The 14301-nt window shown below is 42.4% G+C and overlaps 1 protein-coding gene across 4 annotated transcripts in view; it reads left to right on the top strand.

Moving 5' to 3' along the window:
- The window catches only part of Large1 (LARGE xylosyl- and glucuronyltransferase 1), a 441552-nt gene that overhangs the window by 400828 nt on the left and 26423 nt on the right, over positions 1–14301 (top strand). For all 4 annotated transcript variants that reach the window (XM_021170066.2, XM_029480702.1, XM_029480703.1 and 1 more), the window contains one exon: positions 8926–9081. In XM_021170066.2, coding sequence (XP_021025725.1) covers positions 8926–9081 — 156 coding nt within the window. The remainder of the gene's footprint in view (positions 1–8925; positions 9082–14301) is intronic.

Genomic DNA, 14301 nt, shown 5'->3' with positions numbered 1-14301 from the left:
AAAATATCTACTAAAAATTGAAAGAAAAAAAAAAAGAAGCCCTTTTCATTAATTAGTAAAGAGTGGGACTGGAGACCCATCTCAGTGTCCTTCCAGAGCACCTTAGTTCAATAACTAGTACCAATGTGGCAGCTCACAATTGTCTATAACTCCAGTTTTTGTGGAGTCTGATGCCCTGTTCTGGCCTCATGGGCACTGCACACAGAGAGTGTGCAGCCACTCATGTAGACATTACATCAGTATACATAAAATCAAATATGCTTTAGGAAGTAAACTGAAGAGGATGAGCTTCCAGGACTGTTTACTGTGAACCACCTTTGGAGTAAATGGCTTCCAAGAGTGCACTCACATAAAGACACTTTATTCAACATCGTCTCCCTGAGAGAACATTTTAATTTTAAGCAGCAGACCCAGAGTATGAATTGTATATCCTGATCCATTAATATATAGGGATTGGAGTGCTTTGGAAAGGAAAACATGAATGCAGAAAAGAAACACCAAAAGGAATCGTGACATCTACATGGAAGACTGAAATATTTGTATAAAGGAAATGTATAAAATCTGCATTAAAAAGTAGCTCATTACAGAAGTGGATGCTCACAGTCATCTATAAGATGGAACACAGAGCCCCCAATGGAGAAGCTAGAAAAAGCACCCAAGGAGCTGAAGGGGTCTGCAACCCTATAGGTGGAACAACAATATGAATTAACCAGTACCCCCAGAGTTCATATCTCTAGCTGCATATGTAGCAGAAGATGCCCTAGTCGGCCATCACTGGGAGGAGAGGCTGACTAGGCCTTGGCGTTGCAAACTTTCTATGCCCCAGTACAGGGGAACGCCAGGGCCAAGAAGCAGGAGTGGGTGGGTAGGGGAGCAGGGCGGAGGGAGGGTATAGGGAACTTTCGGGATAGCATTTGAAATGTATATAAAGAAAACATCTAATAATAAATAAATAAGTAGCTCATTACTCAAGTTTGAAAACATTTTATAACACTTAGAGATACATCAGCTTCCACATCTTTTGAGGAAGATGAGGGACCAATGTACATTAGCATATTGGGCAGGTCACTACCAGGCAGATAGCTGTGAAGAATGAGGCAGAAGAATCCAGAGAGAAGGTAATAAGAATGATGGACGGAAAAGTTGACTCATGAGGCTCAGTATGGATTGAGGGAGAAAAACCAGCTGGTTCACTGGAGAACATCTGAAGTCTGAAATCACCACCTCTACCTCTTTTGTGTTTAGCCAGCTCCTGGTTAAGAAGCATCATTGTGTGACCTCCATACAGGGCTCTAGGTCTTTTGTGATCTGGGTGTTATTGGGGTTAAGCTGGTATACTTAAGGCGTGCTCCCAAGTATATATGAGATATCAGCACCTATTTTGGTTGCCTGCTTTGGTTGCTGTCATACTGTGACTAGAGCCTTGAACTCCCGCATACATCCAAAATACCTTATAGATCATTTATGGCTGGCTAAGCTGTGTGGCTGTCATTGTTATATTTGTATGTTTGAGTGTGCTAAGGTGGTTGTACATACAGAAGTGTACATACACAAATGCACATAAATGTAAAGGTCACCTGTCAATTTATCATTGACGTGAGGCTTGTCATTGGACCACCCAGCTAACACCACCTGTCTCAGCTTCCTCATTTTCGAGAGTGCAAGCTCACATCACACACTTCAGCATTTCATATGTGAGCTCTAGGGATCTAATTCAGATTCCCCAGCTCCACAGTACGACATTAAATTCCTTACCCTATTCTAATTATATCTCTTTATCTGGGCAAATGGGAAAACAATCACTATTTTGCATAGGTGTTTAAAATTCAATAAGATGGCACACAATGCAATTATGACAGAGCTTGAAGCTATATAGAAAGCCTACTGGTCTTACTATTTAGAAATACGTTTTAAAAGATCACTGTTGAAATAATTTTCAGCCAACTGAGGAAAGAAATATGTCAACACATTTCTTCTCGTCCATTTGTCACAACTCTCATTTCACATATAGAAAAAGAAGCATCCAAAGAGAGGAAGTGATCACCCCAGGGTAGAAAAGGGTAGAAAAACAGGTTGGTGGCATAGCTAGAATAAGTGTCTGAATTTGGTGGCATGTGCCCTAGCCCATGTTGAAATGCCATACTAAGCAGACAGGACTTTGATAATATAAGCAAATGTTCTTTGGCTCTCAACTCCCATCTGTTCTTCACTCTTTGGTAATTTCTGGCACCTAACTCCTTGGGTTCTGTTGACATAAGCTCTCTGCCATGGTTTTGGTGCACACAGCTGTTAAAACTTAGAAGCAGTTACTCCTAGAAATGTCAGCAACATCCTTAGAGATGCAGTGGTCCACCTGAGAAATACACTGTACTCCAGCATGTTTAACAAGGTATATGTAAAACAGTGAAGAGCTGTTGATCGCAGTTCCTTTAAAGTGGAGGGATCCGGGGATGTGCAGAGTTCTAGGAACTCTGAATGGCCAGTTGTCTCTATAGTTCTATAGTCAGAAACCTGGTGGATATTGTTTATTCCTACCATTGGCCATTTATGCTCTAACTCAGCACAGAGAGGCCTATGTGATAGCGGACTGCCCTGTGGAACAGGTACCTTAGAAGTCAATGTGGGACAAACTGCCCACATAAAGCTGTGCTCCTTGAGGAAGAACAGGGTTGAAGTAAGGAAGTACAATATTTGGTGATTGGACAATGACACATGGGGAAGGTTTGGTTCTCCACCGTAGAGAACTTCTCAAATCAAGCAGGTTGGACAAAGGGGAGGATTCAAAGATCTACCTTCTGGAAATTACTGTAACTCAAGTGGATTCTAGGATTACAATCATTTAAAAAGGATAGGAGAGTAGTCAAGTCCAGAAAACCCTGTATGATGTCTAACCTTTTTCTTTTTTACTAGATATTTTCTTCATTTACATTTCAAATGCTATCCTGAAAGTTCCCTATACCCTCCCACTGCGCTGCTCCCAAACCCACCCCACCCACTCCCGCTTCCTGGCCCTGGCATTCCCCTGTACTAGGGCGTATAATCTTTGAAAGACCAAGGGCCTCTCCTCCCAATTATGGCCGACTAGGCCATGTTCTGCTACATATGCAGCTAGAGACACAAGCTCCGGGAGTACTGGTTGGTTCATATTGTTGTTCCACCTATAGGATTGCAGACACCTTCAGCTCCTTGATTACTTTCTCTAGCTCCTCCATTGGGGGCCCTGTGTTCCATCCAATAGCTGACTATGAGCATCCACTTCTGTATTTTCCAGGCATAGCCTCACAAGAGACAGCTTTATCAGCGTCCTGTCAGCAAAATCTTTCTAGCATATGCAATAGTATCTGCGTTTGGTGGCTGTTTATGGGATGGATCCCCAGGTAGGGCAGTCTCTGGATGGTCCTTCCTTCCATCTCAGCTTTAAACTTGATCTCTGTAACTACCTCCATGGGTATTTTGTTCCCCATTCTAAGCAGGAACGAAGTATCCACACTTTGGTCTTCCTTCTTCTTGAGTTTCATGTGTTTTGCAAATTGTATCTTGGGAAAAATTCCTGAACAGAACAGCAATTGCTTGTGCTGTTAGATCGAGAATCAACAAATGGGACCTCATAAAATTGCAAAGCTTCTGTAAGGCAAAAGACACTGTCAGTAAGACAAGAAGGCCATCAACAGATTGGGAAAGGACCTTTACCAATCCTAAATCCGATAGGGGAGTAATATCCAATATATACAAAGAACTCAAGAAGCTGGACTCAAGAAAGTAAAATGATGCCATTAAAAAAATTGGGGTACAGAGCTAAACAAAGAATTCTCAACTGAGGAATTCCAAATGGCTGACAAGCACCTGAAAAAATGTTCAACATCCTTAATCATCAGGGAAATGCAAATCAAAACAACCCTGAGATTCCACCTCACACCAGTCAGAATGGCTAAGATCAAAAATTCAAGTGACATCAGATGCTGGCGAGGATGTGGAGAAAGAGGAACACTCCTCCATTGCTAGCGAGATTGCAAGCTTGTACAACCACTCTTGGCAGTTCCTCAGAAAATTGGACATAGTACTACCGGAGGATCCAGCAATACCTGTCCTGGGCATATACCCAGAAGATGTTCCAACTGGTAATAAAGACACATACTTCACTATGTTCATAGCAGCCTTATTTATAATAGCCAGAAGCTGGAAAGAACCCAGATGTCCCTCAAAAGAGGAATGGATACAGAAAATGTGGTACATTTACACAATGGAGTACTACTCAGCTATTAAAAACAATGAATTCATGAAATTCTTAGGCAAATGGATGTATCTGGAGGGCATCATCCTGAGTGAGGTAACCCAATCACAAAAGAAGTCACTAGATATGCACTCACTGATAAGTGGATATTAGCCCAGAAACTTAGAATACCCAAGATAATGTCTAATCTTAACTGAGGACTAGCAGTGGAAACATCTGGAGCTTCAAACTACTTCAAAAGTAACCATGCAAATCAAACATCTTCTAATCATGGATCACATGGAAAGTCACTTCTTTTAAATGCTTCTTTGACATATATAAGTCTGTCAGTCATTAAATATAAAACAAATTTGCATTTTAATTAAATGGATTCCATGTTTTTCATATGGAATTTAAATATGAATGAATATTTGATAATGCAGGACGCCGCAGGACATTTTGATGTTTTTCGTAATTGTTGAATATTTTGGTTTTCTGATTCCCAATCCTGAGAACCACTGCACACAAATACATAGTATCCAAGTGCAGAGATACATTTAACACCATTCCAGGCACTAGTGGAAATTCTGTCTCAATAGAAAGCCAGAATTCAACACTTCTTTCTTTTTTTTTTTTTAACATTTTTTATTAATTAATTTTTTACACTCCATATTTTACTTCCCCTTCCCCTGATCCACGCTCAGACTATTCTACATCCCATACCTCCTCCCCACCCACCTGTCATCCACAGAGGTGTGGATGTCCCCACCCCCTACCCCACCTGACCTCTAAACACCCTGGGTCTTCCAGTCTCTTGAGGGTTAGGTGTATCATCTCTGAATGAACACAGACCCAGAAGTCCTCTACTGTATGTGTGTTGGGAGCCTCATATCAGCTGGTGTATGCTGCCTGATTGGTGTTCCAGTATCTGAAAGATCTTGGGGGTTCAGGTTAATTGAGACTGCTGGTCCTCCCACAGGATTGCCCTTCTCCTCAGCTTCTTTCAGCCTTCCCTAATTCAACAACAGGGGTCAGCTGCTTCTGTTCATTGGTTGGGTGCAAATATCTGCATCTGATTCTTTCAGCTGTGTGTGTGTGTGTGTGTGTGTGTGTGTGTGTGTGTCTTTCCTTCACGAATCTAAAGAGTTCCTGGGCTGGTACAGCAAGTGCAGGAAACCCACCGGAAGCAAAGTGAACTAGGCTAATTACCTCTACAAGACAGTTATTCAATGCCCTTCTCTTTCTCTGAAGTATAAGTTCTAGACAGATTATAAAATTGTATGTGCAGCTCTGCATTCGCAGCCCCTCAGCCAGTGCTTGATACAGAATCATAGCTGATTTTTATATCTGTTGAATGAGTGAATGAATGAATGAATGAATGAATGGTACAATCATAAGAAATGTTTTTAAGGAAAAACCTTCTTTTTTGTTTGTTTGTTTGTTTGTTTGTTTGATTGTATTTTACCACTGACTAGCTTAGGGACCTTGAGCCAGTCTCAGTCTCAGTCTTACTGTCTGTGAAAGGCATTGGATCAACCCTTGAACTTTTTTGTCAGACTGACTTGCCCTTATCCTGCACTTAAGGAAATGGAGGTTCCAGGAAGAGAATGAGCGTAACAGTTGATGCAGACTGTAGCTCAGCTGAGGGTCACAGTACTTGTAGCTGGTCGTACTGTGCTGTTTCTGGTTATGGGTGGGCATTGAAAATGCAGCTTAAATTAGGCACACTTCCTATTATACAACAAGGGTATGAAGAAAACTTTGTGGAGTTACAGCCAGAGTCAAGGAATTCACTAATCTACATCCTCAAAGGAGAGGACAGAAGGAGCCAGGCCACCTTGACCCATCTCCAGCTGGCAGGGTCTGGGCCCTACTTCAGACTCTTTAGAGTCAGATTTCAACCTTCAGTGGAAACAAAACAGTATCTGAGCTGCAATGCCTTATGCTGTGTAGGACCACTGGGTACTATACAACCAGTCTAGATTCATTTATCATCATTCTGGAGGCTTCCAAAGCCCATATGGAGAAGATTCAGTATCTGGTAAGAGCCCACTATCTGGTTCATTAATAGCACTTTCTGAATGTGTCCATATGTAGTGTAAGAGTCCAGGCTGCTCTTGGATAAAGGCCCTGATCCTTTTTACAACCTTAAGCACCCCCCAAAGACCCTGTCTCCTAATGCCATTACTGGAGGCTACAGGACCTTTAATAAGACTCTAGGATAATAGGAGAATCGGGACCATTAGGTAATACTCTCTTACAACCCAAGAATGAGCACATTGAGGACTGCAAAGGAGAAAATTTGGTCAATTTCTTTCCACTACCATCAAAGAAAGGAAAGGGGAGTTATAACAACCTAACTCTGTTCTTTGTAGTCTAGAAGTAAGGCTTAGCAATCCTACTTTCACTAATTAGGTGTATCTTTTCATACAGTAATTAGGTGGCCTCGGGCTGGTGCTTCGGGCTGCTTATCCTTCTTTGTCTCCTGTTCCAGTGGTTGGAGGAGTCTAGAGAGTCAATTGTTCTGTTCGCTTAATTCTACTATCATAGTTGGGCTGGAGACTGGGGGCTTTATAGGAGATCCATATCCTACGATTCAAAAATCTTAGAGGCCCGAGATTAATCGACTTGCCTCTGGACAGGGTGTTCATGCTGTCTCAGTCCAAGGCAGAGGCAGAAAGGTAAGAGAAGGAAAGGGGTATGAAGGACCAAACTCTCCTGTTATCAGATGCCTGCCTCTCCATAAAGGCATTTGCTCTCTTGTTTCAGTTCCCTCTTAAAGAACCTGTGTCTCAAGCTGTCAACACATAAATTTTAGGAAGTGCTTTCAAATTACAGTACCAACAAATGCAAACCTTTTAGTGAGCTTTCAAGATACAGCTCTCTGCTTGGGACACATTTTAGCACTCAGCACAAGGTCCCTGAACCCTTTCAGGTGTTCCACACAGGCCTCTGTGGGTCTAGCTCTTATTCCCACTCAATATCAAGAATGGGTCTTTCTTGATATCTTCTGTAGACACTGGAAATGTGACCAGTGATGGGAGCCACCATCATAGAGCAGTCCCTTTGGAGCCAGCCCTTCCCTGGTCCTGCTGTCCTTTAGCAGATTAACTTCTGGACCCATTTGCTGTCTCCTTCTGCTACATTGTTGAAATCTTCTGACACTTTTACCAATATTCAGGGAACCTCTGTAGCACGTCTGCCTTTTAGTGCTCCACATTCAGTGCAGAGATAGCGAAGACTAGGCATGGGTTGCAAGGTGGTAAATCCAACTTGTGAGACCATGGGAAAACAGAATCTTCTAGAGCCTCCCTTTACCTTGCTGGACAGGAGTATCCTTCACAGTGACACCCCATGGGCTTGTTTTGTTAAAAGTTAATTCAAGTTATTCGTTCATAGTCATGACATAATAATAGGAATTATATGTCTGAAGAAGTACCAATAAATATTAGTAATCAAAGTATTTAAAATAATTTTAGTGCATGTTAAATATTCCAAATACTCACTTTTCTCAATTTCCCCCCTTTCATGTTTTCTCCTTTCAACCAACTCAGAAAGTGTATGCCCAAAGCCTCATGTCTCACCTGGAAATCACAACAATATCCCCAACATGGGTTTGCCCTGCTTGTCCGACCAGGTGTATCTTTTCATACAGTGATGGCCCTAGAACCCAGTTGGCCATTTTGCTCTCTCCTAGGAGTCTGTAGTCTCGAGTGTCTGAGTTCAAAATGTGCACTTCCCAGGTCTAAGAGGTCAGCTCCACTGGCTTTCTTCCATGTTCCAGCCCATGCTGCAGCATGGCCTTCTCTACATGATTTACTTTAGGTCATCTCCACCAGGAACTTCTTTTCCCCTAAGCATTAACATGGGTATCTTCCTGTGTCCATCTTGTCTGGATAGAGAAGTAGGGACCATGTAGCTCATTGTGAACTTCTAATGAGTATTTCACAGCTATCTCTCTTCCATGTTTTTCCCTCTACTCTGCCTTCTAATTACATATTGGTGGACCATAACTGTGCTGTGGGCAGCTACCAGGGTCACATGCTTCAGGACATGTCTCAATGTGGCAGACTGGAGATGATAAGGGAACCTACATTTTTGTGAGAGCTTATCCGGTGGCAGGTTTGCACATGTTAACATGTTTACATTCCATAGCAGTTCTATGAGACTGTTACTTAGCTCTGGCTAAAGATTTACTAATTATTTAAACAGGGAATTTAACCTTTGGAAGTGATTACAAGGCAAAAACTATAGAATTGGCCCTGAAATAAAACATAAGTCAGAAATGGTAGGGTATGGTTAACACTATGGTGATTAAGAGTAGAGAGAAGAGGTGAAGAAAATGTATGTTCTTTTTCAGGTCTCAGGTGTCCTTCTGGACTGCCTATATCACCAAGCAGGTTTCTTATCTGCAGGGTCCTAGCTTCTGTTTTGCAGAGCTGGAGGCTCCCAGAGATGAAAGTCTAATACAGCACATGTAGGAACTATGGATGCCCCTGTGACACAGAGAATAAGGGAACTTCCCCAGGATTAAATGACAGCGTAGATCAGAGGCAAACTTGGTTCCATCCCCAGCACTGGTTACCCAGCACTCTGCAAATGATGTAGAATGAATGAGTGAATGAATGAACTTCAGACCCATACATCATATTTTGTCCAGTCCAAGCCATGTTGTATGGCCCTTACCATCTGATAGCCTCCTTTCCAACCTCCAGGTCATCCACTGGAACTCCCCCAAGAAGCTCCGTGTGAAGAACAAACATGTGGAATTCTTCCGCAACCTCTACCTGACCTTCTTGGAGTATGATGGCAACCTCCTGCGGCGGGAGCTGTTTGGCTGTCCCAGTGAGACTGATGTCAACAATGAAAATGTGAGTGTTCCACAGATCATCAGGAAGATTGGCCATACTCTTATTTGTCTGTGTTGGGTCCTTGTTGGGTACTACACCCAGCTCAGGGGACAACTTAGCTGCCATGGAATCCATGACCCAGTGCATCATCTGGAGACTTCCTGTGGATCACTGTTGATATGGGAGGAGATATTAGCTCAGCTGAATAGATAAGCGTGAGTTTACAAACAAAAGAAACTATCAGTTATCTATGTCTGCTTCATGGCCAGTAAACTCCCAAGCATATAGTGGTAAAGGCATCCACATAGAACTCATGATTAATCTTGGTTGGTTCCTAGGGTGACACAGAAGGAGACTCCCACAGGGACTGGTGCCTTCCTAGTTAGTTTGGACAAGGAAAACATTGAGTGAATAGTTCGAAGCTATTGGGTGTTTTGGTTGTTACTGTTTTATCCTGTTTTTCTTTTTAATATGTTATAGCTTGTGTTTATTCATTGGGTCACTTTACTATGGAAAATGTTGAAGTAGAGAAATTAAGCAAGTTGCTCATGTCTACACAACAAACAAGGAGGACAGCTGTGACCAACTCTTAAGAAAAGGAACATGATAGCCATAGGCATCAGGGACATAGAATCAAGCTGACCTGAGTCTGACTCTAACTGTTGGTTTTGTTGACACAAAAATCCACAAGTCTCATCTTAAAGAGAATAAAAGATAGTTTATTCCAGAGGCCTAGAAACACAGATTTATGTTATCTCAAATTCAATGTTCCAATGTAGAAGCACTTTCATTAAGTTTATAAAATTTCAGAATTAGGAAAATCATAAATCAAGGTGAGTTTAAAATGTCTTGGTGGGTTTATCAGAGAAGCAGGTATAGCAAGATGGGGAAGCTTTTCTATAGGCTGAAGATGCTCTCTGAACTTTTTGGTTGATGGAATCTAGTTAATGGTCTGCTAAAATAATAGATTCTAAAAAGCTTTAAATCTATTAGTCACAATATGTTAGTTCACAGAGATGAACAAGGAATGTCTGTCCTAGAGAACTAGAACTAGCCTAAAATAAGGTAATTAGCCTCAGGGGCATGTAATATTTTAGTATCTCTACAGTCCTAAAACTCTCATCAGCCAATCAGTCCCTGCAAACACAGCTTCTTTCCTAGAATTTTTGTTCAGACTTTCTTGTTACTTCTGTTTCTATTGGTTTTGGAGAGACAACATTGTCCTCTTTTAAAAGAAAACATTTCATTGGATCTGGCTTACAGTTTTGTGAGTTTTAGTCCACTATTGTCATGGCAGGAAGCATGGCAGTATGTAGGCAGACATGTTGGTAGAGAAGGAACTGAGAGTTCTATGTCTTATTCTACAGGTATCAGAAGACTGTAAGCCACACTGGGTATAGCTTGATCATGTCTGAGATGCTAAAGCCTGCCTCCACACTAACATACTTTCTCCAACAATCCCACACCTCCTAATACTGACCCTTGCTATGTGACAAGCATTCAAACACATGAGTCTATGGGAGCCATCCCTTTTCAAATCACCACATCTACCTATGGAGCCTTTAACAAGATAGCCTGCGCTTCAGTATCTATTTCCTCAACTGCAAAATGGGCAAGAAATGGCATTTATACTCCAGAGATGAGCATCTGCTGTATATAAAATTAGCAATTATATGCTGCTTGTTCAGTCTTTCCTGGATCCTCAGTGTCACACACAGAAGAAATTGCTTCATTCATTCAATATAGAAATGTATACAGAGGTGTTGTTTTCATTCTGAGCACTAAGGAGGGACAGATGAAAAGAGGACTAGATAGACTGCTCAGTGGTCAAGCATACTAGCTGCACTTGTAGAGGATGCCATTCAGTTTCCAGTACACATATGGCAGCTCACTACCATCTGTAACTCCAATTTCAGGGAACCTGATGCCTCCTTATGGCTTCTATGCCACTATAGGAATGGGGTGCACATACATGTATGCATGCAAACACTCGTATACTTAAAATGAAAATAAATGAATCTATTAAGACAGACAATAGAGCAGAAGAAGGAAGAGACAATGATCTCTCCCTCAGGATATGTGTATCCTAGTAGGATAACCATCCAAGCTGTCAGGGAAAATGATCAGCTTATATCCAGTGCTACATAGCAATGGCTAGTGAGAAACCAGGCAGATCCTTTCTCTGGGGAGCGGCAAGCTTGAGATGAGAAGTAAAATTGACCCTGAACCCTGAGTTACAGGGAAGCTAGTTGTAGTCAAGCAAGGGAGATGTGTTCCATGCAGTAGGTGGACTTGGTGAAAAGGCACAGAGGCAGGGCCTGTTTGGAAAACAGTGTATGGACTAATGGGTGGAAGAAAGAAGAGGACACAGCAGACAGAAGGATGTGTGAGCTGGCAAAGGGTCTATTGTAAATAAACTAAGTAAAAATGTATCTAAATCTAGAATTTCCTTTTTAGACTGGCAAGGTATTTTTTTGTTGTCTTAGATGACAGATGTTTTTTTTTTTTTTTTTTTTTTTTTTTTTTTTTTTTTTTTTTGCCTAAATTGCATGATAAATCCAGTAGTGACAGGGACTGTAAAGCGGGGAGGGGGTCTGTGGCCATTGTCCTCCCTGTGCCAAGCTCTACAGGAAATCCACTGCCTGGTTCTCTGCAGCATGGCAAAGGTAAGGTAAAAACAAAGACAAAGGGATAGAGTCAAATCCAAGATCCTGTTCAAAGCTGATGCTTCAAACTCTAGGAAGAGGCCATCAGAGCTTGCACAGTAAACAGATGGCTGTGGGTGTGGAGAGAGGATCCAAATTCTGCTTCACCTGACTTTCAGGCTCCCACAGCAGCCTCGAGACCTTTCATCCACCCAGCAGATACTTACTGAGGCTCTGAAGGCTTAAGGTTGGCTTTCACCATGTCCGTCTCCTGGAGGGTGCAGACAGGCATGAGAGTGTTACAGAGTGACAAGTGATGGTCCATGGTAGAAGTAAATGGTACATGGTGGTAGTGGTCTGAGTGGGCATGGGGAAAAAGGCATGTCACATGACTAAAAGAAAGCATCTTGAAGGGAATAAAATATTTTTCTTTTTTTCCTCAGTATTTGTAATTGAATCTAGATCGTGTATGGTAGGCACGTTGTGACTACACCCCAGTTTCCCTCCCTCCCTCCTTCCCTCCCTCCCTCCCTCCCTCCCCCTCTCCTATTTGATTTTCATTTTATTGTATTTAAAGTTTTGCTAGTTCTTCGAGCAGGCTTTGTGCTCACACTCTAGTCCAAGCTAGAGCTGCATATGTGATCCTTCTGTTCCCCAAATGCTAAAATTTAAGGTCTGCAGCACCAGGCTTGGCCAGGAGCTCATATCTGAAGCCTGAGTATTGCATATAGTTTTATTAAACACACTTGCTCTGGCTAGGCTCTGGAACTAGCAGCCACTCGCCCAGCTAACCCCATCTAGTCAGCCCCCACGGCTAGCTAACACTTTGCTGAGGTCCCAGCTTTGCCCTGAGAGCAGTAACTGCCTGTATTCCCAAGAATGCCACCCGTTCCTCCTTGCCCAGTGCCCACAACAGATCTCACCCAACTCCTTTTATCTCCAAGGTAGGAAAACACTAGAGACTTTTATCTTTTAAAACTGACCAGATAACTCAAAGACTGGGCAAAGAATATGCTATCCATCCTCCTTAGCCTCCACAGTTGCAGTTGCCTGAGGAGGCTACAAACTATCAGTACCCCAGGATACCTACATGTTTGCACCTTCCTATGAGTTCCACTGCCTAGTGCGACTCCCAGTCCTCTCAGTCCACTTCTCTTCCAGCCCTACCTGGAAATACTACCTTATCCTTCGCCCAGTGGTTGGCTTCTGCCATCTTTATTGACCTAATCAACAATTAGGCAGCCTCCCCTACAGGCTGAGTAAGAAGAAATATGGAGTCTAGAGTGTGGACTGTGTGGGAAGAAGCAATGGAGACAAGATAGGCATGGGTTATAAAGGATGGCATGTTTATGCCTGCTCAGCTGTTTCTTCAGCGATAGAAGGAGTAATGGTGATGAGGAGGATATGAGCCCTCTAGAGATGAGCATCAGACATATGACATCAGCAAAGTCCCATGAATGTTTTTAGATCTGGTTTACCATCTAAACCATGGGAAGAGGGATTTCTTCCTGAGTGTTTCCTGGCTAAATCTTGTGACAGCACCCAACATCTTGGTTTTTAGGAACACTCCATGCATTGGGATGTACCTTTTGTCTTAAGGTGACTGTTATTAAGGTGACTAGACATCAGATGTAATTAACACTTCTGGGGGAATGGCTGAGAGAGAAACCTGTGGATTTCCTTAGAAATCTATCTACACAACATACAAGTTGTGTCACCTTTGCTCTGGGTCAGGAAATCATCCTGAATAAGAGATTAATTCACAGCAAGAAAATGGGTCATTTGGTTGTTCCTGATCCAAAATTAAGATAAAATAAAACAAAATAAATGAGTTAGTCACGGGTATATTAGTTAGAGTTACTATAGCTGTGTTGCAGCATTACTACCAAAGCAATTTGGGGAGAAAAGGCTTTATTTGGCTTTTACTTCCATCATTGCTCATGGAAAGCAGGTAGGCTAGGACTCAAACAGGGCAGGAGCTAAGAGGTGGGAGCGGACGCAGAGGCTGTGAGGAAATGCTGCTTATTGACTTGCTGCTCAGAGCTTTTCCTTCTCCTGCTTTTTTTTTTCCTTTGAACTTTTTTTAACAATTTTTTATTAGATATTTTCTTCATTTACAATTCAAATGCTATCTCAAAAGTCCCCTATACCCTCCCCCCACCCTGCTCTCCAACCCACCCACTCCTGCTTCCTGGCCCTGGTATTCCCCTGTATTGGGGCATATAATCTTTGCAAGACCAAGGGCCTCTCTTTCCACTGATGGCCAACAAGGCCATCTTCTACTACATATGCAGCTAGAGACACGAACTCTGGGGGTACTGGTTAGTTCATATTTTTGTTTCCCCTATAGGGTTGCAGACCCCTTCAGCTCCTTGGGTACTTTCTCTAGCTCCTCCATTGGGGGCCAGGTGTTCCAATAGATGACTCTGAGCCTCTACTTCTGTATTTGCCAGGCACTGGCATAGCCTCACTAGAGTCAGCTATATCAGGGTCCTGTCAGCAAAATCTTGCTGGTGTATGCAATTGTGTCTGCATTCAGTGGTTGATTATGGTATAGATCCCCGAATGGGGCAGTCTCTGCATGGTCCTTCCTTCC

This window comes from Mus caroli, chromosome 8 (genome assembly GCF_900094665.2).
Source record: "Mus caroli chromosome 8, CAROLI_EIJ_v1.1, whole genome shotgun sequence".
NCBI classification, from domain to species: domain Eukaryota; kingdom Metazoa; phylum Chordata; class Mammalia; order Rodentia; family Muridae; genus Mus; species Mus caroli.
This window is presented reverse-complemented; position numbering and strand designations above follow the sequence as displayed.